A 24,473-nucleotide genomic window follows, 5' to 3' on the forward strand; every position below is an offset into this window, starting at 1 on the left:
CTCAATCTTGCAACTTTGCTTTTTCTACACTAAAAGCGATCTAAACTTATGAATACCATAAGACGATTGGTCAGGTGATTTTCAGATGTTTAGGTGGATTTAGGTGTGAGTGTGTAGGTGCTGAATTTTACTTTAGAAATTCCATAAATAAACACCTGCAGCACTTCTATTTTTTGCTGAACACAAAACACACAGACAATGATTATATTTAAGACTCAACAACACTTTTATTCAAGTTTACTTCATGATAAAGCTGAATTAAACAAATACTGCATGGTCATAAATATTACTCTTTAATAAGCTGGTCACATTAATAAATACTCTAATATTAAAAATAACATCTGACATAATAAATACTGAGGTATTTCTGATACTTGATGTGTTTTATGAACGTATCAAAATGTAAAAAACAAAATGAAGAGTAAACAACTTGGTGTTGGAATGCACTGAGGTTTTATTCAAAGAGACCTGGTATGGGAGATCAGGAGAAGCTGTCGATTTCTTTCCTCATTTCCTGGAAACAAAAACACAAAAAATTAAAAGTGAACGGACAGCTGCAGCAACTCAATACAAGGAGAGAGAAATACTGACAGAATACTTTTAGCCAGAGCAGCACGGATTATGTTTTCACACATTTCACAACTAAATGTCAAACACAAGCTGCTTACAGATTTATGTGCAAAGCCAAGAGGTTCATGAAGACAGAAACATCTTCTGGTTTGCTTTGTTCACTTCTGTCATTTCAGAAAGAATAACTGCCACTTCTACTGGTGTTTTTCAAAGTGACACAAATACGCTGAGCTGCACTGGGAACACACCAGTCTGAACAACTGACAGGTGTGGAACTGAAAAGGTGTTTTTTCGAAAGGCTAAAACTATTTGTACCAAACCTGAACTTGTCTAAAACCTCATTCAGACAGGATGAACATCACAGGGGGAGGAGGAGAATTAAATATTCTCTGTGATGTCAACCATGAGTAAATGGTTACATGGTCATTAAGAAGGACAACGCCAAAAGCTTCCTCACGGAGGCGCCGGAGAGTTGAAGGTGAAGGTGAAGATACTGCGTGAGGTGAAGAGTAAAAACGTCTTCTCAGAGTTGTAACTCAGTTAAATCTGAACACACAGAAATGAAACACATGTTGATGTCGATCTGTGTCCATCGCCAATAAACCTCTGTTATTTAATTTAGAAAAAAAGAGGCTGCAGAACTTGCCGAGAATCATCACATTTTTAAGTTTTCTTCAGTATCAAAGTAATCCAGTGATGGTGGTTGTCTGTACATCCATGTTACACTGCAAACAGGAGCTGCTAACAGCTGATTCAGCCGACTTTTAATGGAGACGATTTGCCAAAATGTGAACAAATATTGGCAAAAAACGGGTCTGAAAGAGAAGAGCCGTACCTACCTGTAGATGACATTACAACAGCCCATTTGATGAGCTTTTTCTGTTGTCATATTGGTTCCCAAATATGTTGGCGTTAGCAGTCATTGCAGCTGTAATTATTACTGGAGTAGTGGTGAAAAATGACCCACACACACACGCTGGATTAAAACCACTGACCAGCAGGTAATGTTCAAATCACTCCACCTCCCCTACAGACACCAATTCAGTCTGCCTGTATTGATGGATGCACATCAGTTTTGTGGATGGGGCCACTGGTCGTCTCAGTGTACCTGGATGAGCTCCGTCTTGTTGTAGTTGCCGCGGTGTCTGTAGATGCACTGAGCCAGCACAGCGTAAAGCTTCTCCAGCGGCTCCACCTCAGCTCGATCCGTCTTGGCCACGGCTCGACTCAGAAGGTCCTGAAAAACACACAAACACTTCATTAACGACAATAATCATTCTTCTGATTACTAATCAAACCATTAGTTCTACCACCATGCTGCTAACACTGCTACTAAAACTACTAATGTGACCACTGCATCATGTAGAGGAAGAAACATCTGACTGTGATTGTAAAGAAGTGTGGTAGAAGACCGTTCACCCGGGTCGACTCACCCTCAGTTTTTGGTGATCGACTACGAGCGGCGTTGTTTCCTCGTCGAGGATCTCCACAGATCTGCTCCTATCGAACACCTGCGGCTGCTCCGAGCCGGCCTCGTTGGCTCTCGTCTCATTCTTGTTACGTCTCTCTGAGGAAGAAGAAGAAGAAGGAGAAGAGGAGGAGGAAGGTTCAGTACCCTGCCAGGGTTGATCAACCTTCCAAAAGGATTGGTAAACTTTTCAGCTTAGGTTGAATCACTCTCCGTCTTTCTACCTGTACAGCAACTCAACTCAACTTTATTTGAATATAACTTTACCAGTGATGGAAAGTAACTACGTACATTTACTCAAGTACTGTACTTAAGTACAATTTTGAGATACTTGTACTTTACTTGAGTATTTCCATGTGATGCTACTTTATACTTCCACTCCACTACATTTCAGAGGGAAATATTGTACTTTCTACTCCATTACATTTATTTGACAGCTTTAGTTACTTTTCAGATGAAGATTTGACACAATGGATAATATAACAAGCTTTTAAAATACAACACATTGTTAAAGATGAAACCAGTGGTTTCCAACCTTTTTGGCTTTTGACATCTTACAAAAAGCAGTGTGCAGGGGAGAGGGAGCAAACCACTACTTTTACTGCAATACTTTAACTACATCAAGCTCATAATACTTATGTACTGTTACTGTAGTAGGATTTTTCATGCTGGACCTTTACTTATAACATTGCTGTATTAGTATTGTTACTGCAGTAAAGGATCTGAGTACTTCCTCCACTACTGCAATTTACACACAACACAGTTTTGAGGCAGCTATAGAGAAGGCTCTGCCTCTGTAACTCTTACTTCTGGATCTCAGGAAAGACCAAAGTCTTTGGTCCGGTCTCAGGTCTCTGACTGTGTGATATGGGGATATGTGATCTGTAATGTAAGCAGGATTTATTCTAGTTAACAGGGAGCCAGTGTAGGGAGGTGAGAGAGGGAGTTATGTCATCTCCGTGTTTTTGACTTTGTTAAAACTCTTGCAACAGAATTCTGAACTAGTTGGAGACGGGATAAAGAAGACTGAGTGATGCCTGACTGAGTGATGAAATTATAAAGAGCTGCAGTTTTCAAGGCGGGAGGATATGAAAGCATGACTTTCTCCAGGTCAGACCTACAGAGAACTACTGAGAATGCAGAGCTGAATGAGTTTAGATTTTACTACCGGACTGATCTGTTTGTAGAACTCAATGCTGAGTCAAATATGAGTGTGCGTGTGATGTCACAAAAGAGATAAATGTGCCAAGATGAGGAGAAATCATGGATTTTAAAGGATGTGTTCTTAATTTTTGAAGTCTGTCTTAAAACAACAGTCAGGAGCCCAAATGAACATTGAAACCTGTTTTTTCTTGCTGTAATCATTCCTCCTGTTCATACTGACCATTAGAAGATCCCTTCATAATGACCTTACAATGGAAGTGATGGAGGACAAAATCCACAGTCCTCCTTCTGTGCAAAAATGTATTTCAAGTTTTTCTGAAGCTAATATGAAGCTTCAGCGTCCAAATGAGTCAAATCAAGTAGATATCTTTCAACGTTACAGTCTTTTTAGTGCCAAAGTCCCTCTTTTTGTTACTATACTTCCACCTGCAGCTCAACAGGGAAACAAACAAATCCCTCTTGTAACTGTACAACGCTCAAATATTCTCTTTCACTGGGAATCTATCCTTTAATAACTGATTTGATGTCATCGTTTCTAAAAGGGACGTATAGTGTTTTTGGAAACGAGATCATCATACAGCATGTAGACTCATTACTCTCCTTGTGAAGCGCGTTAACTCTACCTTTCTTTAAGAGTACGACTTTGATAAGATTAACTTCCTCTGATAAGCAGAGACGGTCTGCTCTCAGCTCAGCTTGTGTCAGCCTGGCTCGCTGCCCAGAGTTCTGCGGAGCCTTTGAGTCTGAAGCTTTGGCCTGTTGAAGCTTGTTCAGCAGCGGCAGAAGCAGAAGAAGAAGGAGTCTTAAGTGTTTGACACACTTCTCATGCGCGTTGTTTGGAAGCTGCAGCAGCGTAGTCCAGTGAAGACCGGTTAGCAGAGCAGGGTTAGAGGTTTTTTGTGAGGCATACAGACCTAATTTGCTCAAACAAACCCCGTTCACCATCATCTTTGGGACGGGGGGAGCCTTTGAGGTCCGAGTCGGACGCCTGAGATCCGAGCTCCTCGTGGGGACTCTGTCAGCTGTCTGCAGGTCACGTGGGTCAGGATGGTGGTACCCGTTCATCATGACTCCGTTGTGGGTTCCTGTGACGTCGGGGATGTCTTGATGGTGCCCGTTCATGGTGCCCGTTAGGTGGCCGTGCTCGCCGTCGCTGCTCTCTGACGTGGTGCATGAGCTCAGAAGAGAAAAGCCATTCACCGCTTTGGTTACGACGACTCCGTTCTCCTCACACTCAGAGACGCCCCTGCTGGACGTGGAAGAAGAGGAAGACGAGACGGGGACGGGTTGTTTCTTTTTCTTGGTTTTCTTAATGACGCCGGTGCTCCACTTGGATTTTCGGGGCTTTTTGTACTTCTTTTTCTTACGAGCTGGAGAGAGAAACAAGAGGGAAGTGGGGAGGGGGGGGAGACAGAAGAGTGAAGGTCATTAGACAGAGCAGAGACAGACGGCCGGGAGGATGATGAGATCAATCAAACCTCTCCACTCCTCTTCACTTGATCTCCTCGTCTTCCTCTCTTGATTTTTCCATTTCATCTGTAGTCTCATCTCTCATCATCTTTTCTCCTTCCTGTCAGCGCTGCTGTTAAAACTGCCTCCTGCTCTCCTCGTCTGCTCTTTCACTCTGAGGCTTTGATGGTTAAATGAGACTCTGCAGCTTCCTGTCGATGTCGCTTTACCTCAGCATACATCGGCGTTATTTCAAAGTGACTGAGTAGGTTTGTTTAAAGTGTCTCAGTATGCTTTACAAGTGCGTAGTACAGACATTACACATTACAAATAAATAGATAGGAATGCTTAAAAACAAACTAGTGAACTTTGTCTTCACTCACATTTGATTACCTTCCTAAAAGTATCACAATCAATGTGCAGGTATACGGTGAATACACACCTCTGCACATCTTGCAGGCAAACATGGTGTTTACTGCATACAGGATACTTTTGTTCCTGATTTTAGCCTTTAAAACACATCATTTTTTTGTTAATTTAAAAACTATTGCATGTCCCAGAGTTTCCCTACACGTTGGTCTGAAAGTTTGCTGCCTGAATTTAATTCTGGTGAGCTTAAAGTGTTTAATCTTTGCATTTTCAATATGTATTTCATATTTTTCTTGGCCTGAAAATAGTTAAAGAGTCTAAAAAACCTGCTATGTGTAACTTTAAAGGATAACAAACTTCCAGGGAAAATACAACCTCTGTGTTTCTGATTTTAAACATATGAAGCTATTATCTTAAAGTCTTTACATTAGGAGGAATTATACATTTACAGTACATGTATTCTATAATGAAACATCTGAAAAAGAAAATTATGGAGCAATAAGCAATAAGAAGTGTGTGTGTGTGTGTGTGTGTGTGTGTGTGTGTGTGTGTGTGTGTGTGTGTGTGTGTGTGTGTGGTGACTTAATCGTTAGTGCATCATGTGGGAAGCTACGTAGAAACTTGACTAGAAGGAAATTAGTTCTGTCAGTGTTGTTGTAGTTTCTATATCTCACCAGCAGAGGTCAATCATAACAGTTGTTCCTCTTCAGTAAACAAACACACAGTATGTTCAGCATGAATCAGGAGCTTCATGGTGGACTTACGTGGAGGTCGAGGGCTGTTCCTGCTGAAAGTGGAGCTGTAGACGCCGCTGGTCTCCTCTGGGTCTGTCCCGCAGGAAGAAGCTGCCAGCAAAATAAAAGTGAAGGGCTTCATACACGTACGAATGATTTAAGACAACTTGTCGCATTCACCAGTTTTCTTGTAGTTTGATTTTTCTCTGAAGTACAAAGATCGTACGAGCGGTTCAGACCTGTCTTATGAGTCATAAAAAGATTTTCTCCAAAGGTGGAATAACATTTGTTTGACTTAAGAACTGTTGCTTCAATCTTCATGATTTTACCGGCATATTTTGGTGCAGCAACAGTTCAGTGGTTGTTAACAGCTGCCTCAGTGTCTCTGTGCAGCATCATGTTGTGTTGCAGCTGACAGTGTAACATCACCTACTGTAGGCTGTAATATTCTCTCCTCTAATATCTCTATGATGGTCACATGACCACTTCTCATATCAGTCATGGAGCGTTTTGCTTTAGAAAGACGTTTTTTAGCAGCTAACTTCATGTCAAAGTGTTCCCTCGCCTTATATGGACATTTTAGGCGCGTCGATTATGCTAGAGTCGGAGAGATTTAGGATATGAACACTGAAATGTTCTTGCATGAGGTTATATTTTAGGAATTTAGATGCTGTTCTTTTCCACAGTGAATTATTCGCTCAGTTATACGGCTGAGACAAATTTGCATGAACGCTGTCGGTGCTGCACGGTTTAGAAACGACGACTTCATCATAGTTTCTCGCTGCAGATTCACCTCAAAAACTGGCAAAAAAACAAGAAGCAGCAGTTTGAGGAAGTCTCACCTCTCTTGATGCGCGTCTCTTTGATCTCCTCGCAGACTCTCGCAAAGTCTTCGTCCAGCTCGTCTCTGATGATGGCGCGAACCGTGTCCTTCAGCGCACACGCTCGATGACGGATGTGACGGTCTGACACACAAACACACACACACACACACACACACACACACACACACACAGTTACACAAACTTTATGGTTACAGCTTCTTTCTATATAAAATTTAACATTTACAGTATATTCATCATAAACATTACTGTAAGTATTAAACTGATTCTGGTTCTATACTGACAAATCCATTTTTTTAGTTTATTTTTGTATTTTGCACAATGTAGGGCTGTAAGTAAAGATTAATTATTGATCAATCCATCATTTTTTATTTTCGATAACATAACAAAATAGTTAAACATGTCCGTCACAATTTCCCAGAGTCTAAGTTCTTGTCTTTAAATGTCCAACAGTCTAAAACTAATTTACACAAAACAGAGAAAATGTGCAAATCCTCACGTTTGAGAAGCTGGCACCAGAAAATGACATCATACTTTACATCATAATAGAGTAAAATAATCAATCAGTTAATCAGTTAATTTATACTTTTAGAAAAGCACAAAGTTCGGCTTTAGTTCTCTTTGATATACTATAAACTGCTGTTGGAGGTCGTCTCTCACCCATGGGGTCGCTGTCTGGGTTGTACTCGAGGGCGTTCCGCCAGATGAGGTCGGCGTCTGACATGAATTCGCCGACGGTGACGTACTTGTGCTCGTCGATGTTGGTCAGCAGCGTGGAGAGATCCATCGGCTTCTTGATCACCATCAGGTAGTCCGGGACCTGGAGGAGTTAAGACGGAGAGGGAGTGTTAAAAATCACAAATATGCAGAAAGTACGACTGCTTACGATCTAAAACTCTTTAAAATCAATGTTTGAACAATCTTTGATCTTTTCTTTCATCTAGAGCATTGATTTAATTTTCTGTTTAACATTAATGCTTCTGGATTTAAAACTGGAAAAGAACACTAGACGTTCCTGGAAAACGTATCCTTTGAAATCTGTTTCCTTGCACTTACAGCATTATGCTTCTTTTAATATATTTAGCATCTGCAGAGTTTTACAAGGCCGTCGTCAACAACATCTTTTTTATTTCTGGTATCTATTCTTCTCTCGCTCTCACTAAACAAACCAAAAGAAGCAAATTCGTTCGGCTTTATGAATCCCACACACACCTCCTCTATGTCGACTGGCTTGGTGAAGGCCCTGAAGCGGCGGTCCAGAGAGAGGCGCTCGGTGACGTTACGCAGGAAGAGGCGGAGCTCCCGCAGCACGTCCTCCTCCTGCTCCTCCAAACGGAGGCGCTCCTGCTCCGACAGCTGGCGGGGAGGAGGCGGGGGAGCCAGGGGAAGGATCTCCACGGCCTGAGTCACTGAGAGGGAACGAGGAGGAGGGATTAATAGATGGTACCCATGAAAAAGTTCACACACACCTTCTTATTCCCTTGGATTAGAAAGTGTCCAAACTTTTGAGTGATACTGTAGGTTTTTTGATACTTTTGGTTTAATTTTCAGGCTGGGAGGAAGAATCTGTGTGCGGATCATCCGGAGAAAGGTGAAAAAAGAAACACCAAACTCAGGATTTGTACTCAACAAACACACTCTCCTCCGCGCACCCTTACGTGCAGTTTTTTTGGGGGGTGGAGCCTCGGCTGCCTGGTTCAGAATGAGGTCCTGAAAGAAGTTGGTCCTCTCCTTACGGGTGGGAACACTGACGGTGTAAACCTCCCCGTACTCCTCCCGAAACAGAGACTGAATCTGAGGACAGAAACAAGCAGAAGAGCAGCTGTAAGATTTTTTATTCCAGTTTAGAGTTTTTAAACAGCTGAAAACTACCGACTGATGCAAAATATATGAGAGAAAAAAGGCTTTAACTGCATAATGCATCATTCCTGACTCATATTCCCTGACTTCCTCAGACTCAGCTTCTTTTTTTTTTTTTGGATAAGTGAACATCTCAATTTCACAGTGTTTCAGGAGCTCCACCCTTGATGAACAGAAACCAACATACGGTATATAACACAAACTCACCTCTGGATCCAGCTGTTGAAGGGGGACGCTGCAGGTGGCGAGGAGGAGGATGGGGGAGAAGGAAGGGATGCTGGTGAGCAGGCTGAGGAAAGACGCCCTCAGCGCCGGCCCCGCCGCCTCCCACCACTGCTGGATGTGGGGGACGTAGAGGATGCTTGGAGACGTCCGCTTAGCCTCGCAGAACACCTGACGGGACAGAGGAGGACGTTACCTTCCGCGAACCGTCTGAACACCGAAGTCTGCTGTCATTTTTCAGCCCTTCAGAGTCGTAAATGTCTCGACAGAGTTCTGCATGTTGGTCCCTTTTCTAAAATAGTTTTTTTTATATTTGGTGTTGTTGGTTTTCTTTGATGCAAAGGTTGCAAAATATTGTTTTTAAGGATCACATCATACATGCAGACTGCAGTTGCCTGTCATCACCACTAGATGTCACTGCAGTTTTAATCATTTTTATGGAGATGTTCAACCTTGCTGAACCTAATTTTACTCCATTTGTTCAGCAGATACTCAGAGTAAAGACAGGAAGTCACAACAAGACTGAATTTCTACTGAGTGAAACACAAATTTTAAAACTAATCTACATCCTGCGGTGTTTCATTTCGTTTTTTCGAACACCTCTACTCACCATCGATCTTTTCAATCTTATCAGAACTAACAAGCCTCCTGTCCGACAACAGGCGCTCAACAATTGTGGAATTAGTGTCAGTGTTTTATTTCTGAAGAGACACCTGGGCGCAGGCTTCCTCCGGGGAGGTGCTGCTGACTCCGAACAGCACGGCAGAGTCCAGGCTGTGGACGGTGAAACGCTCCAGGGTGTGCAGCACCGCCGGGGCCAGGTGGGAGGTCTGACCGGCGCCGGGGCAACCTGCCAGGAGCATCCTGGGACGGTAAGACGTCGGCTGTTTGACTGCGCTCCTGCAGGAGAGAGAGAGAGAGAGAGGGAGTGATGAGCAATGTGATGAGAGGAGATCGAGCAAGAGAATAAGAGGGGAGGAAAGAACGTGGAGAGGAGATTAAGAAGAGAGGAAAAGAGACATAACGGAGCAAATGAAAAGGTATGGGAGAGACACTCAGTTGTAGTAACACACATTTTTAAATTCAGTGTGAAAAATTAAAACTGACTCGTTTATTTCAGCTCAAATTAGCCGTCGTGAGGCCAAAGCCAGAAATAACTAGTTTTAGAGCAAATTCTTAAATATTAAGTAAAATAAATACATATGTAAATGAATATAGTAAATTTAAGTAAAAATTACTTCCTTTTTTTGCATAAGATTACACTGTTGAGCTTATAGAGAAGTAACAGTAAATACATTAAATTGCTTTATTGACAAAATGAACAGTTTGTTATCAGATAAAAGGTGTAACTGAGCATCAGGTTAAAGAGATATTCTCACATTTTTGTAGTTCATGTCACTAATTCACTTAAAATATCAAATCTGATGAGAGTATTTTCATTTTGTTCATGTTTTCTGATAATTAATAACGAACTGCTGGTCCAGGTTTTAATGAAATGTTGATCGGACTCACCTGGCAAAGTGCAGGAAGTTCCTGCTCTTGGAGGTGGAGGGCGCGGAGATGCTGGAGGTACTCAATCCTTCGTCTCCACTGTACATCAGGCCGTCGTCAAGGATACCGGAGGTCAGATCTGATGTGAAGCAGAATAAAATGATAATGTTTGGATCAGGAAGAGAGCGGGAGCTTCTCCAGCCTCCAGTCTACCTGCCGTCTGACCCACCTGGCTCCCTCCTCCTCTTCATCCCCTGCTCAGCGTGGGGGAAGAGCCTCTGCAGGGCCTCCAGGATGTTGTGCAGGGCGGCGCCCAGCAGCGGGTGAACTACGGGTGACAGGGGTTTGGCGGGCGAGGCGGCGGAGCGCTGCGAGGCCGGCGACATCTTCTTCATGGCCGCAACAAAGTCGCAGCTGCTGACGGCGATGGAGGAGACGTCCAGCAGGAGCTTCTGGGAGGTGCCGTAGATCTGCGGGTAGCGCCGCCGCAGAGCGCACAGCGCCGCCTCGGTGCACACCGCCCTGATGTCAGCGCCACAGTAACCTAGGAGACAGACGGCAGACTCAGGAAGTTACATAGCAAACAAATTCAATTGACCTGCACAGATTTAACTCTTGAGGTTGGTTCAGCGATCGACTATTTTGACTATCGATGAATCATTTTATTCAGTTTCCAGCTTCTTATGTGTCAGGATTTTATGCTTCTCTTTAGTATAAATGAAAATAAACTGAATGTTTGACATTATAACCGACATTCCCACTATTTTCTGACATATTAAAGACAAAACAATCAATTAAACGGGAAAATAATCGGCAGATTAAAAAAGGAAAAGAAAAGAACCGTTAGTTGCAGCCCTAGTTTAACTAACTCTAACTCTTAATCTATATGGATTATTCTGTGTCTCTGCAGGACAGAGCTGCTCTATTTTAAAGGTCAAAGGTCAATGCTGCAGTTGAGATTTAATACATTATACCCAATAAAACTTACAGCTCTTAATATGTTTCTACTATATTTTCTGGCACAACAATCCTCCTGTAAGGACACAAAAGGAATGCTAAAGTAATTTTATATATCTAATAATATGAATGATACTAATCAGTATTTTATGCAGTTGCTGCTATGTGGCTTTGTATTATTATATAATTGATTATTTAGGACAGAAGACATTTGATCTGTTCCGTTAAAATATTTAGAGCAAAAAGATAATATATTTTTAACAATCAGTAGAGCATCCTTCTTCTCAAAGATGTATGAAGAAAATGTGACTTTAATTTTTAAAACAAAAGTACAGTAAATCCAGTTTATCATCCAGGTTAGAATAAAGCTTATTGTCTGGACTGATTTAACACCTCTGCTGTCTTTCTTACCAACACATCTCTCAGCAAGTTCATCCAGGAAATCTTCAGCCGGAGGAGGTTTCCACTGCCTGGTGTGGATCTTCAGAATCTCTTTACGGGACTGAAACACATACAGATAAAAAACAGTCAGTTAATCAAATAACATTTAATCACAACGGTAAACAGATTCATAGTCAGGAAATATGTAAATGTAAAAAGATGTAAAATGTTAATAATAATAATAATAATAATAATAATAATAATAATAATTATAAATCACAAGTATAAAAAAGCTCAATTAAACAGAAAACGTGAGAGAAAGCGTCACCTCTCTGTCTGGCAGGCCGAAGAGGAACTCCCTGTCAAAGCGTCCGGGCCGCCGCAGCGCCGGGTCGATGGAGTCCAGCCGGTTAGTCGCTCCGATCACCACGACTTCACCTCGACTGTCCAACCCGTCCATCAGAGCCAGGAGCGTCGACACGATGGAGCTGCAGGACAGAAAGTTTTAATCGTCGCTGCAGTTTATTCATCCACATGTACCTGAGAGTTAAAACCTTTAAAGACTGCAGACAGTTTGTGTCACTGGTTCTGACCTGTGTATCTGGTCCTGTCTGCTGGACCGGACCGGAGCCAGGCCGTCGATCTCGTCAAAGAAGATGATGGACGGACGCATGTGATACGCCTGAGGACGACACACACACCAACACACACTCAACCACTGGATGAAATATAACACTGACTTTGGTAAATAATGTTACCAGAGACAGAAAATTAATTCTACAGTTTTATAGAATGGGAGTCAAGAGACCAAATGACCAATGAAACATGTTTTTCTTGTTGTAATCATTCCTCTAACCCTAACCCTTCATACTGTCCATTAGAAGATCCCTTCATAATGCACTAACAAATCCACAGTCCTCCTTCTGTGCAAACATGTATTTAAAAGTTTATCTGAAGCTAATATGAAGCTTCAGCTTCCAAATGAGTCAAATCAAGTAGATATCTTTCAACGTTACAGTCTTTTTAGTGCCAAAGTTCCTCTTTTTGTTACTATACTTCCACCACAGCTCAACAGGGAAACACAAAGAGGGAATTTGATGCTAAAAAGACTGTAAATGTGTCAGATATCCACTTGATATGACTGAAGCCTCATATCAGCTTCACAGAGACTTTTAAATGACTGTGTGGACACACTGTGGATTTTGTCCTCCATCACTTCCATTGAAAGCACATTTGAAGGATCTTTTAATATCCAGTATGAACAGGAGGAATGATTACAGCGAGGAAAACCTCTTTCACTGTTCATATGAACACCTGACTGCTGGTTTTATGACAGCTATATAAAACTGTGAAGCTGTCCTTTTAATGTGTATTTAAATTGCTGAATAATTACAGAGTACATTAATATTGTTACAGTGTAACAGGGACAGGAAATGTGAAGAAAAACAGGTTAATAATACTGACATTGTGAAAAGCTAATAAAGTCATGATGGTAGAATTTATTTAAAATTACAAAATATTTAAAACTGCTGGGATAAAAACAGAAATTACACTGCAAAAAGTTCTAAACTATAGAGTGCTTCAACTATAGAATGATAAATGATAGAGTCTGCAGTCAGCCAGCAGGGGGCAGCGTAGGACTGAGTGTTACCTGCTCAAACAGCAGCCGCAGCTGCCGCTCCGACTCGCCCACCCACTTGCTGAGGCAGTCGGCTCCCTTCCTCATGAAGAAAGCCACCTTCCTGTTGCCATGGCTACACTCGTTGGCCAGCGCCCGGGCAACCAGCGTTTTCCCCGTCCCGGGAGGACCGTAAAACAGACAACCTCTGGAGAGACAGAAGAAGAAAATTCAATTATTTTTTCTAGATAATTACAATTAAAGTTGCACTGATTTTTGTTGTTACATTAGGGAATATCTTATCATTTTAAAAATCACAGCAAAAAGTTCGACAATCACCATAAATTTATCATCAGACAGTCACATGGGCTGTTGACATATTATAGTACTGTCTCTTCAATGTTTAAAGGCAGTGTTTTCTTTATCCATGAGTGTAAAATAATGTAAATAACTAATATTTGAATCCTGTGTGTGTGTGTGTGTGTGTGTGTGTGTGTGTGTGTGTGTGTGTGTGTGTTACCTGGGAGGCTGGATCTTGAAGTTGTCAAAGACTTCGGGGTAGAGAAGCGGGAAGACGACCATCTCCTTCAGAGCTGAGATGTGACCCGACAGACCTCCGATGCTGTCGAAACCCACCTGAGGAGGGATGAAAAAGGCGGGATGAGACGATCCGGCAGATTTCCCTCTAAATCGTAACAATGTGAGACGGTTTCCGCGCAACAGGCGACGCAGCTAAACTCACGGACTGGTCGATGGCCATGGGATCGATGTCTGCCAGGCCTGCTCCTGCATTCATTTTCTCTCTGCGATTCCCCAGAAGATCGTCTGTACGCAGGCCGAGCGGGCGGCAGCTGGGAGGAAAAACAAAAACAACAACGCCGTCAACAACGCTGAGCTTAAATATGGAGAAAATTCAACGAGAATCGGTTCAGCCCGTCCAGATGTGTGTCAGCTTCCTGAGAAACTCAGATTTCTTCAGCTGCATGGCTTATTTCTCTCTTCAGATTTGTTCAGAACCTGATTTTGTTTGATATTTTAGGAGAAACGTGACAACACCTCCAGAACAGCCAGCAGGTTTTACAGTAGAGCTGCAACAACTAGTTGATTCATTGATTAGTCAGAAAATAAATCAGTAACTATTTTGATTTTTTAAGCAAAAATGAGAAACATTTGCTAGTTTTGGCTTCTCAGATGTAAGAATTTGAAGGTTTTCTGTGTCAAACATGATAGGAAACTGAATTTTTTTTGGATTTTGTTGATCAGGCGACATCACTATGAGCTCCAAGAAATTATAACAGCATTTTTCACTAATTTCTGACATTTAATTGGCAAACCAATTAATCAGTTTATCCAGAAAGTAGTTGGCAGATTAATTGATAATGAAAATAATCTTTAGTTTCAGCCCATTGTCCCTCCATCGTCCTCCTACTGACCTGTCAGGGACTTTCCCGTCGTTTTGGTCTTCGTCGTCAGAGTCGTTGTCTTCATCAGACTGATTCGACCACACTCTCTTAGTTGGTCTGGAGGACAAAACGAAAACAAATGAAAAGTGAGAGAGACAGATTTAAAGGACGTGTGTTTGTGTCCTGGAGGAAATGGTGGTAAAGTTTTGGACACAATAAAAGTTACATAAACACCAAACAAGAGAAACACCAGATCAATATTTTACACTTCAGACATTAACAACACAAATGTGTACTTTGGTGTTTTTTAGTTAAATTAGGGTCTGCTGCAAATCAATAATGGTTTTCTGTCTGTATTTCCCAATTTCAAAGCTAAAGACAAAAATAAGATTGAACTGAAAGTCATCTGTTAGACAGTAGAAATAACAGTATGACAACAGTAATTCAAAAGTAAACTAAGGGACTAAATATGAACAAGACCCTTGAAGGTTATTTAACGCAGCGTCCCTGTTAGGCCACAGATGAGAAAGCATCGTTCATCATCCTCCTTTTATCCAAATAAAAGAGAAAAGTTGTGAGTTTTCTTTCAACAGTCTGACCTGTAGGCTCCTCTGCGGGTCGTGTTTGGTCCAGAGGCGCCGATCCGTAAGGTTCCTTTCGGGAACTCTAAACAACACCAGAGAAAACATCACCACCTGTTGTTGTTGGACTAGTGGTCTAAACAAGGTAAAAATGAATAAACTGGAAGTTTACAGTTACCTGGTCTTGGACTTAGTGCTTATTTTTCTTTACCCAACATGTGTTTGACACGTTACACAGGGATATTATTAGAGTGCTGTAACCTCAGGGAAATAATATTTATACTGGATGATTCTGCTCTACAGATGCATGTCCAACAACATGTTCATGTCCGATGAAGGGAGTCATGTTGTGATGATTGCGTAGGAAAAAGAAAGTGTGGAGGTCGAATCAGGGACGTTGCGGTTACATGGTGCGCACCTTCGACCACAAGGCCACCGGGATGCCCCTTTATTGTTGGTCTTCCTTTCTTATTTATGGTGAAAGTTTTTCTCTAACAATTATCTGAGTGGTTCAGTTGTCTGACTGTATCCAGAATGTAGTTTACTGCTAAAGAAAGTCTTTAGCAGTAAGTTAGAAAGTGCTGCCATTGAACGTCATTCAGGGTTTTCAAATCTTGACGCTCTGTGTGGCGAGTTGGTTGGAAATCTGTGACCATCGGCCTGCATACTGTTGTTTGGCAGAGCCAGTGCTGAAACTAACGATTGTTTTAATTATTGATTAATCTGTCAATTATTGTCTCGTTTAATTAATTAGTTGTTGGGTCTTTAAAATGTCAGAAAAAGGTGAAAATGTCCATCATTGTTTCCCAAAGTCCAAGACGTCGTCCTCGAATGTTTTGTTTCGTCCCGACCAACAGTCCAAAACCCAAAGATATTCAGTTTATTGTCATGGTGGACTAATTTTAGTGTTTTTTCTCAGAAAAATGACTCAAAACAGTCATCAAATAGTTGGGAATTAATTGTCTTTTATGTTACTTCCACTGGTGACAAAGAGGAGCAGAAGCAGCATTTACCTTTATGTTAAGTGTTCTGTGATCACTGGTTTTAGTTGTGATTTGATTGAGTGGTGCGGTGGTGATCGGTGGTGCGGGACTGACCGCTGCTGGGTCCCTGGTAGAGCGACGAGGCTCGGCTCAGTTTGGCGTCAAAGTTCTGGTTGACGCTGCAGTTGCTGTCCTCGTCGGCAGCCACTTCCTGTCTGCTGTCCTCGTCATCAGCCGCACCTGAAAATACCAGAAAAGGCAAAAACAAGCTTTTCAGACCCTCTCTTCTCCCATAAACTCTATTAATCTTCTTACTTCTCTCTCTTACTGTGTCTTCCTAGATGTTTGTACAAACCGTTTTCCTCGTCGCTGTCGTTGAGCTCTCTCTGCCGTGGCACTGGTGTCCTCCTCCTCTGGGCTTTAGAGTAGATCTTCTGCAGTTTCATCAAACATAAAAACACCGTCAGAAATTCAAAGCAAAACAACTTCTATCACAGAGACTCGGAGATCGATCCCAGGCAGCGTTACCTCCAGCTTGATTGTGCCATGTAGAAGTGGCCATATTTGTTGGGCTCTTAAACATAGCAATTGGCACTTTTAAATCATGACCACATTTTGCTTTTTTTACTAAATATGTCCAAATATGCTTCAGAATATTTATATCCTGCACATTTCAGGCTTAAACATGCAGATTTTTTTGGGCTACATTGGGTTTTTAGAGCTTTTTGTCTGAAAACAGCTGCCCGCTGCAGCCGAAAACAACGCTAAGAGAGCCCTGAGAGTGAACTGAAACATTAAAGCTGCAGTTAAACAATGAGCTGAAACTCATTATAAAGCTCTGTAAAGCCGAGAGGAGCTGCAGAGTTGCTGATAATTCTCTGTAGGTTCATCCCTACGAGTCACGACCAACACATTACACACTGACAGCTCAGACATTATTATAAACATATTGATTATAGCCACTTTAATATTGTGTTTTACTTTGTTTGAAGCAGGTTAAATGACACTAAATTTGCGGGATTAAACAACACATATACTTCTTTTATCATTTATGAGCTTGTGCATGTCTAGTCCAGTGTCTAGACGTATTCTAAAAGATGAGCTGAAGCGTGTGTTTATGGAGATCAACTGAGGTAGAATGAAGTCCAGATACATTTCAACAACAACTGTTTTTCTTGTTACTGGTTTTCTAAATTACAGCAGGTCTCAAAGTTTACTGTGACATAAACATGAGGTAAGAACGCAGTATTTATTCTCTACTAGTGGCCCCTGAAGTCAATGCACTCCACACACCCAACTAAACCAAAGTTACTGAACCAACCAGCCTGACTGCCTTCATCTCAGCCTTTTAGTTTCCAATGTGATGAAAATTGTGACATAATTTACTTGAAAGTCACATTCCTGGTAGACAAATGTAAATCCTACACATTTTCTCACTGGGACCATTTCTGCTCAGTTAAATCAGAATGATAAAGACGTTTGACTGGAGATAAACCACTTCAAGACCAACAGACCTGAACTACGTCAGTCCTTGTTTCTGTCAACAAACACAAAAAAACAAGGGCTGGTGCTTCTCTTCTTTCGGCTGCCTTCCAATATGGTGGTGGCTGATAGAGATTAGCCCGCGTCGCCCACTCCCCATGACCGGCGAGCAGAGGGAGGGGGGGCAGGGCGCAGCTGGGTGCACCGCCCTCACAACCATCTGATAAGAGAGGTGGCGCCCACTGACTGACAGAGTGTCTGCACATGCTTTTAGCTGCAGTTTTAAACCAAATGTAAACACAAGGCCTGTGTCCGAAATCACTTCCTATTTACTTTATAGTGCACTATGTTTACCCTCCGTCATTTTATGTGAGTGTCTGAAGTCTGACATCCAAATTTTCTGCTCACTATGAAGTAAACTATTAATCTATGATATAGTAAACAGAGAGTGAGGGAACGAGGGAGTGATGTTGGACGCAGCCGAGCTCAAAACTGAAGCAGCTGCACATTCGGCGAACTTTTCATTCTGCTAAGTCATGTGACTGGCATCAGGCCGTTCAAACTCCCTCCAGATGACATTTTATCAGAATTGTCCAATAAAAAAAGCCACTTCCAAGTCATGTGACTTTTGTTTACAGGGCGTGGTTCTCTTTCGCAGGGTTTCTGCACGGCTCTGTAAGAAGTGACAGTATGACGGACGATATGGATGATAAATATATATTATGTCCCTGCAGTATATAAAACCAATTCCTAATAGTTCCTAATGATATCATTCATTTAATTAGTGCGACTTGGATCCAGAAGAGCAGGAGAAAATAGATTAACCGATGACAAAATTAATTTATTTCAGTTTTTGTCCGTCTACTGTGAGTGGATGAGCTTCCTGCTACTGGAGCTGCAGTAGTGTCAGTGTGTTTGCTGCAGGTCTGATGCTGCTGACTGAAACTCCACAAAAAAAGGATTAAACAGCTTCTTGCAGCAAAATCAGCTGTCGTCTCCCGACACCTTTTTTTAACCTTTTATATTGTTAATTAAAATTTAAATGTTTAAATATCTTCTGAAGCCTTTTTAAGGAAGTTAAATGCTTTTTCAAATTTTTTCAAAACCTGCAGAGAACCTGCTTTAAAATGGAAAAAACAAACATACACCTCATACATTGGATTAAAACAAACAGAAAGATCAAACTAAACAAGTAACTTATACTGAACACTGCACACAGAGGTACTCTTGATAATTTACTGACTTTAACAATAGCTATTTTCACTGGAACTCCTTCCTAATGAGATAATAATCCTCATGAAAGCTGTTGACAGTGAGGTCTGAGGATCATCCAGAGTAGATTAGATAGTTACTGTACTAGAGTGTGTGCATATGTGGGGACACATTTGTCCACAAACTATAAACACAGTGAGTTTCCTGATCACATACGGGAGCAGCTTTAACAGGAATAAATAAGTCAGACACAGATTGAGCTGTGATAACGCAGATGGATGTTTGCTGCCAGGACAGATATATCTCAGTTGGGTGACTGCATCACTCACTCCTTCTTTGTTGTTACTGAGTCGCCTCTTGTTCTTCATGTTGTCCATCGTCTTTATGACCGACCTGGCCGCGCTGCAGAAACAACAGTGAAGAAGTGAACGCTTATCATTCAGATTCAGTCAACTCTATTATCACATCCATACAAGGTATTTATTTGCCTTAATGCAGGAAAGAAGATAGCTGATTGGTTTCAATTAACCAATTAGTCAATAAAGTTCTTTTTTTAAAGAAAAAATGCCAACTACTCATCATTCCAGCTTCTCCGACATGAAGATTTTCTGCTTTTCTGTGTTTTATATCGTTGTAAACTAATCTGAACAATCTGAACATTTGAAGACGTCACCGTGGAGCTGATGGACATTTTTCACTATTTTCTTACATTTTATAGACCAAGCAATTAATCAGTTAATCAAGGAAATAATCTGTAGATAAATCCATGATCATTGAAACTAATAGTTAGTTGCAGCCCCACTGATAACACAAATAACAGACAGTAAATGACGGTGCCAGAATCAATCAGTGCAAACAGAAGTACCACAGTGCAGGTCCGCTAGAGCTGCGACGATTAATCGATCGACAGAAAATCAATGAGCGACTATTTGATAATTGAATAATCATTTCAGTCATTTTTTTAAGCATAAACACCAAATATTTTTTTTGGTTCCAGCTTCTCATATGTGACGATTTGCTGCTTTTCTTTTGGACAGTTAGTGTGAAACAAACCGGACGCAGTGCTGAGAGCTGCTGTCTTACTTGACGCCGATGCCGTCAAACATGTTGGCGGCCTGATATCTGCTGGTCCGTTTGGTCGGCCTGGTGCTTCTCCTCAGCGCGCTCCTCCTACCACCTGAGTGTACACACACACACACACACACACACACACACACACACACACACTCAAACATGTTCTTATGGTTTCATAAAGGAACTGAACTTTCTGATCCAACTGATCGTTTCTTTGTGATAATAAATCAGTTGATTCCCCCCCGACTGTACTCCTGTCAGGTTGCTAAATCCTCTCAAACAGCATTTTCACCATCATGAAAGAGTTTTTGCCTACTTCAGGGCAGCGTGAAACAAACTGTGAACACATTATTGACACATTATCACCTTTTAAGTTGATATGGCAACAGTTGCTTATTTAAATGTATTTTAAATGTTTGCAGCTGGTCTGTTTTCCCTCTAAGATATCAAAGACTCAATCCAAGCTCCAGCACTTCAAAGCGTCGTGTGAGTGAAGCGCAGCTGCATTCCTGTGAAGTTTTTTTTTGTGAAGAGTTCAAAGCTTCCTGTCGTGCTTAACGTCACTGTCCTTACCTGCGTTTTTTCGAAGCCACGGAGTTTTCCTATAAACACAAAACAAACCTCAGTGTGAGAAAACGTTCAAAGGGTTAAAGATAAAAAGTAACAGGCACCTTTTTTATCTTTTCATTAACTTGTATGACTTGATATCTCCTGGACATTATTATATCATTTAATCTATTATTTTTATTTCATATATCTGGTTTTATTTTTTACGGCGCCAATTTTTCTGTCAAGTCTTTTGCTAATGAACTGTGTTAAGAAAATTAACAGACTAATCACTTCAGCACTGAACATTTTGATCAGACCTGATGACGCTTCTCGCTGGTTTCCGATCGTCATCCTCCTGTGTTTCTGAATCGACGTGATTCTCGTCATCATCTTCGGCATTAAATCCCTGAGAAATAAGAGAAAACATTTCAGCAACTGGTGAACTGTAACTAACAAGAAGTCACTGTCACAATGATCGACAACTTTTTTTTTTTTGCGAGGAAAATATTGTCTATCATGTATAATGTAATGTAATAAAATCAAAATGTGCTGTGCACACTTATGCAACCAGATTATATGTTTTATTTTTTGTTTTTTTCTACTTTTATATGTTTTAATTTCACATTGCAGGTGGAAACTGTTGACATTATTTATGTTGGTTTCATTTGTCACAGAAACCTGACATTTTAACTGTACAACATCATGATAGCCAACTTTTTTTCAGAGCTGCAACAATTATTCTATTAATTGATTAGTAAGTTGACAGAAAATTAGTAACCATCTATTTTAATAATCGATTAATTGTTGTGAGTCATTTTTTAAGAAAAATTGCTCTAAAATGTGAATAGCTTCTGGTTTCTTTAGTCTTCTATGACAGTAAAATGAATATCTTTGTGTTGTGGACTGTTGGTCGGTATAAAACAAGACATTTGAGGTCGTCATCTTGGGCTTTGAGAAACAATTATCGTCATTTTTCACCATTTTCTGACATTTGACAATGAATGGATTAGTCGCAGCCCTAGAAAGCTGTAAGCCAGAAGTACAGATAATGTTAATGCTTCTCCCTTTGGCATATTTCCACTACTACAACTATCATCAATACTTTTATTAACACTTCACTACAACACTTATACTGTATATGTAAAGTCAATTAATTTATACTGCAACAACTGTTGACCAAAGTGCTTTACATAGAAATTTAAAATACAATTGTTTTGTCTTGTTTTTTTAAAATTTAGTATTAGTACTATTGTTAAATTATGTTGTTTTGTGTGTTATTATTATTATTATTATTATTAATGATAATAATAATAATAATAATAATAATAATAATTAGTCTCAAAATATTCCATTACAAGTTCAAGTATAGAGGTATTCTCAGACTTCTTTCAGAGTGTTACATTATTGTAGTATATTATATTGTTTGTTTTTAATACTATCAAATACATGTAAGAGCATTTTAATGTTGTAGTTCATCAGTGTGAAGCCAGTTTTAGATACTTTGGGTAGATTTCTAGTAATGGTATTGCATCATATTACATGTTTTTTAAAATAATAATAATAATAATGATAATAATAATAATAATGATATACTTTATTTATATAGCACCATTCCCACAGTAATGCAGCTAAAAGTGCATGAGAGATTGCAAAAGAAAAAGCAGACGACTAAAAACAATAGTTGGAATATTAAAATACATTATTTTATGTAAAATCTTATCTGAAAAGTAACTAGTGGACTAAAAAGTACAATATTTCCCTCTGAAATGTAGTGAAGTGAAAGTACAGAGTAGCATAAAATGGAAATACTCAAGTAAAGTACAAATACCTCAGATTTGTACTTAGGTACTTAAGTAAATGTACATAGTTACTTTCCACCATCGCAGACAGTTAATACAGAAGCGAACTAAAACTCAAATGATGCCGGGTAGCCTGGTTAGAAAAGCCCACTCTGCTGCTTACACAGGCGGACAGACTCACATTGGACAGTCCGGGTGCCTCCAGCCGGGTCACGGTGCCTCTGCTCCGGGTCGCTGGAGGGTCCAGGGGCGGGGACTCGGAGCTCCTGGCCGGCCTCTGTTGCTGCTGCGGCGGCGGTCCGCCGCTGTGGTCCGCGTCCCCTTTGCCTCGAGCGCGGAGCGTCACCATGGTAACGCCGCACACACAAGCTTAACGCTGGACGTTAGCTTACCGGTTAAAAATTAAGTAGAGAAAAAGAAGGTGAATACGGTGATTATCACGGCCAAGTCTTTAACGGTTGTTTCGCCGTGACGAACGGACGGCTGCTCCGCGCTGTACCCGCTGAAACACAAACACACCCGAACACTTGATAAACTGATACAGACCAAACGTCAAACCGCTGTGTGGATTCAAAAACGTTGTGTTCTCTGTTCTGCCGCCACCTAGTGACGTCATGACGTAATGTACGTGTGTAAAAACAAAAAATTCTTAACAAATGTCTACAACGCTTCTGATCTGTGTTAGTCAGTGGTGGAAGAAGTACTCTGATACTTTACTTTGGTAAAAGTACCAGTGCAGCAATGTAAAAAGTACATAAGTATTATGAACTTGATGTAGTTAAAGTATTGCAGTAAAAGTACATAAGTATTATGAGCTTGATGTAGTTAAAGTATTGCAGTAAAAGTAGTGGTTTGGTCCCTCTGACTGATATATTATTATATATGACATCATTAGATTATTAATAATGAAACATCAGTGTTAGAGCAGCATGTTACTGTTGTAGCTGCTGGAGGTGGAGCTAGTTTCAACTACTTTATATACAGTTAGCTAGTTTAGTCCAGTGGTTCCCAACCTAGGGGTCGGGCCCCTCCAAAGGGTCAGCAGATAAATCTGAGGGGTTGTGAGATGATTAATGGGAGAGGAAAGAAGAAAAAACAAAGTTCTGATACACAAATCTGTTTTCAGTTTTTGGACTTTTTCTCTAATCTTTGATTTTTGCTGAAATATTGGATCATTTGAACATTTATTGAAATGAAAGCATGTGAGAAGTTTAGAGGGAAAAATCACTAATTGGTGGAGCTGTTAACAACTCATAGACATGTGAAATGTGACCCCGACTACACACTGCTTTTTGTAAGACATCAAAAGCCAAAAAGGTTGGAAACCACTGGTTTCATCTTTAACAATGTGTTGTATTTTAAAAGCGTGTTATATTATCCATTGTGTCAAATCTTCATCTGAAAAGTAACTAAAGCTGTCAAATAAATGTAGTGGAGTAGAAAGTACAATATTTCCCTCTGAAATGTAGTGGAGTGGAAGTATAAAGTAGCATCACATGGAAATATTTAATAAGTAGCCTACCTCAAAATGTACTTAAGTTCAGTGCCTGAGTAAATATACTTAGTTACTTTCCAGCACCAATGTGAATGTATATTGATTTAAAATCTTTTTCTTTTTTTTTTTACTATTTCTTTATGCTGCTCCCTTACTCCTGTCTTTCTATGTGTGTTTTGTTCCTGGCGTTAAGTTGTTTGTTATTCTGTAATATGTGTTTTGTTTAATAAAGAAAAGCAAAAAAAAAAAAAAAAAAAAAAAAAAAAATTCCCTTAACGTGAATTCTGTGTAAAACATTTGCAACCTACTTCATGTAATACCTGATTTTAACAGTGGAGGGCCCTCCTATCTCACTTTCAAATGGAGGTCAGCACAGCACACAACACATTCACTGTACTGAGACAGTACTGTATTGTCATGTCGTATCATTATTAATCAACCTGAAATATTCACAGAGCAGAGGCGGGAGATAAATGTTTGACAAATAATTAATTTGTCAATTGTATGTAATTTCCTATGACACTAAGAAAAACAATAAAACACTGGTGAAAAAAGAAAGGTGAAAATGAAAGTTTTCACACTTTTCACTGACAGTAAATGTGATCATTGTCAGAACACGTCTGAACCATAAATCTATGTTTTAATTAATACCTCATCAGTCATTAATAAATAGGTGATTAATCCATGATTAAACTGTCAGAGAACAGACAGTGTATTCTTTAGCTTTTTCATTATTCACTGGAAATGTTGTCCAGGGACCCCCAGGGGTC

At 40.4% G+C, this 24,473-nt stretch overlaps 1 protein-coding gene across 2 annotated transcripts; it reads right to left on the bottom strand.

Annotated features, from left to right (window-relative positions):
- Positions 1 to 434: 434 nt before the first annotated feature.
- Positions 435 to 22,817, bottom strand: LOC121913520 (ATPase family AAA domain-containing protein 2-like). 2 transcript variants are annotated; one of them, XM_042436182.1, is made up of 27 exons: positions 22,390 to 22,814; positions 20,727 to 20,815; positions 20,434 to 20,462; positions 19,870 to 19,963; positions 19,116 to 19,188; positions 16,448 to 16,526; positions 16,207 to 16,332; positions 15,128 to 15,194; positions 14,559 to 14,645; positions 13,868 to 13,976; positions 13,646 to 13,761; positions 13,159 to 13,333; positions 12,101 to 12,189; positions 11,836 to 11,995; positions 11,538 to 11,628; positions 10,399 to 10,713; positions 10,191 to 10,308; positions 9,392 to 9,578; positions 8,664 to 8,849; positions 8,255 to 8,390; positions 7,809 to 8,005; positions 7,257 to 7,416; positions 6,597 to 6,719; positions 5,785 to 5,865; positions 2,004 to 2,137; positions 1,679 to 1,807; positions 435 to 514 (listed from the first exon to the last, which is right to left on the bottom strand). In XM_042436182.1, exons 1-27 carry the CDS (start codon positions 22,555 to 22,557, stop codon positions 482 to 484), a joined length of 3,351 nt encoding a protein of 1,116 aa, XP_042292116.1. In that variant the 5' UTR covers positions 22,558 to 22,814; the 3' UTR covers positions 435 to 481. The 2 variants fall into 2 exon arrangements, with proteins under 2 accessions (XP_042292116.1, XP_042292115.1); XM_042436181.1 differs by lacking the exons at positions 435 to 514; positions 1,679 to 1,807; positions 2,004 to 2,137 and adding exons at positions 2,692 to 2,920; positions 3,826 to 4,572 and having other exon boundaries at positions 22,390 to 22,817.
- Positions 22,818 to 24,473: the final 1,656 nt, after the last annotated feature.

The sequence above is a fragment of the Thunnus maccoyii genome, chromosome 15 (assembly GCF_910596095.1).
Source record: "Thunnus maccoyii chromosome 15, fThuMac1.1, whole genome shotgun sequence".
NCBI lineage: Eukaryota > Metazoa > Chordata > Actinopteri > Scombriformes > Scombridae > Thunnus > Thunnus maccoyii.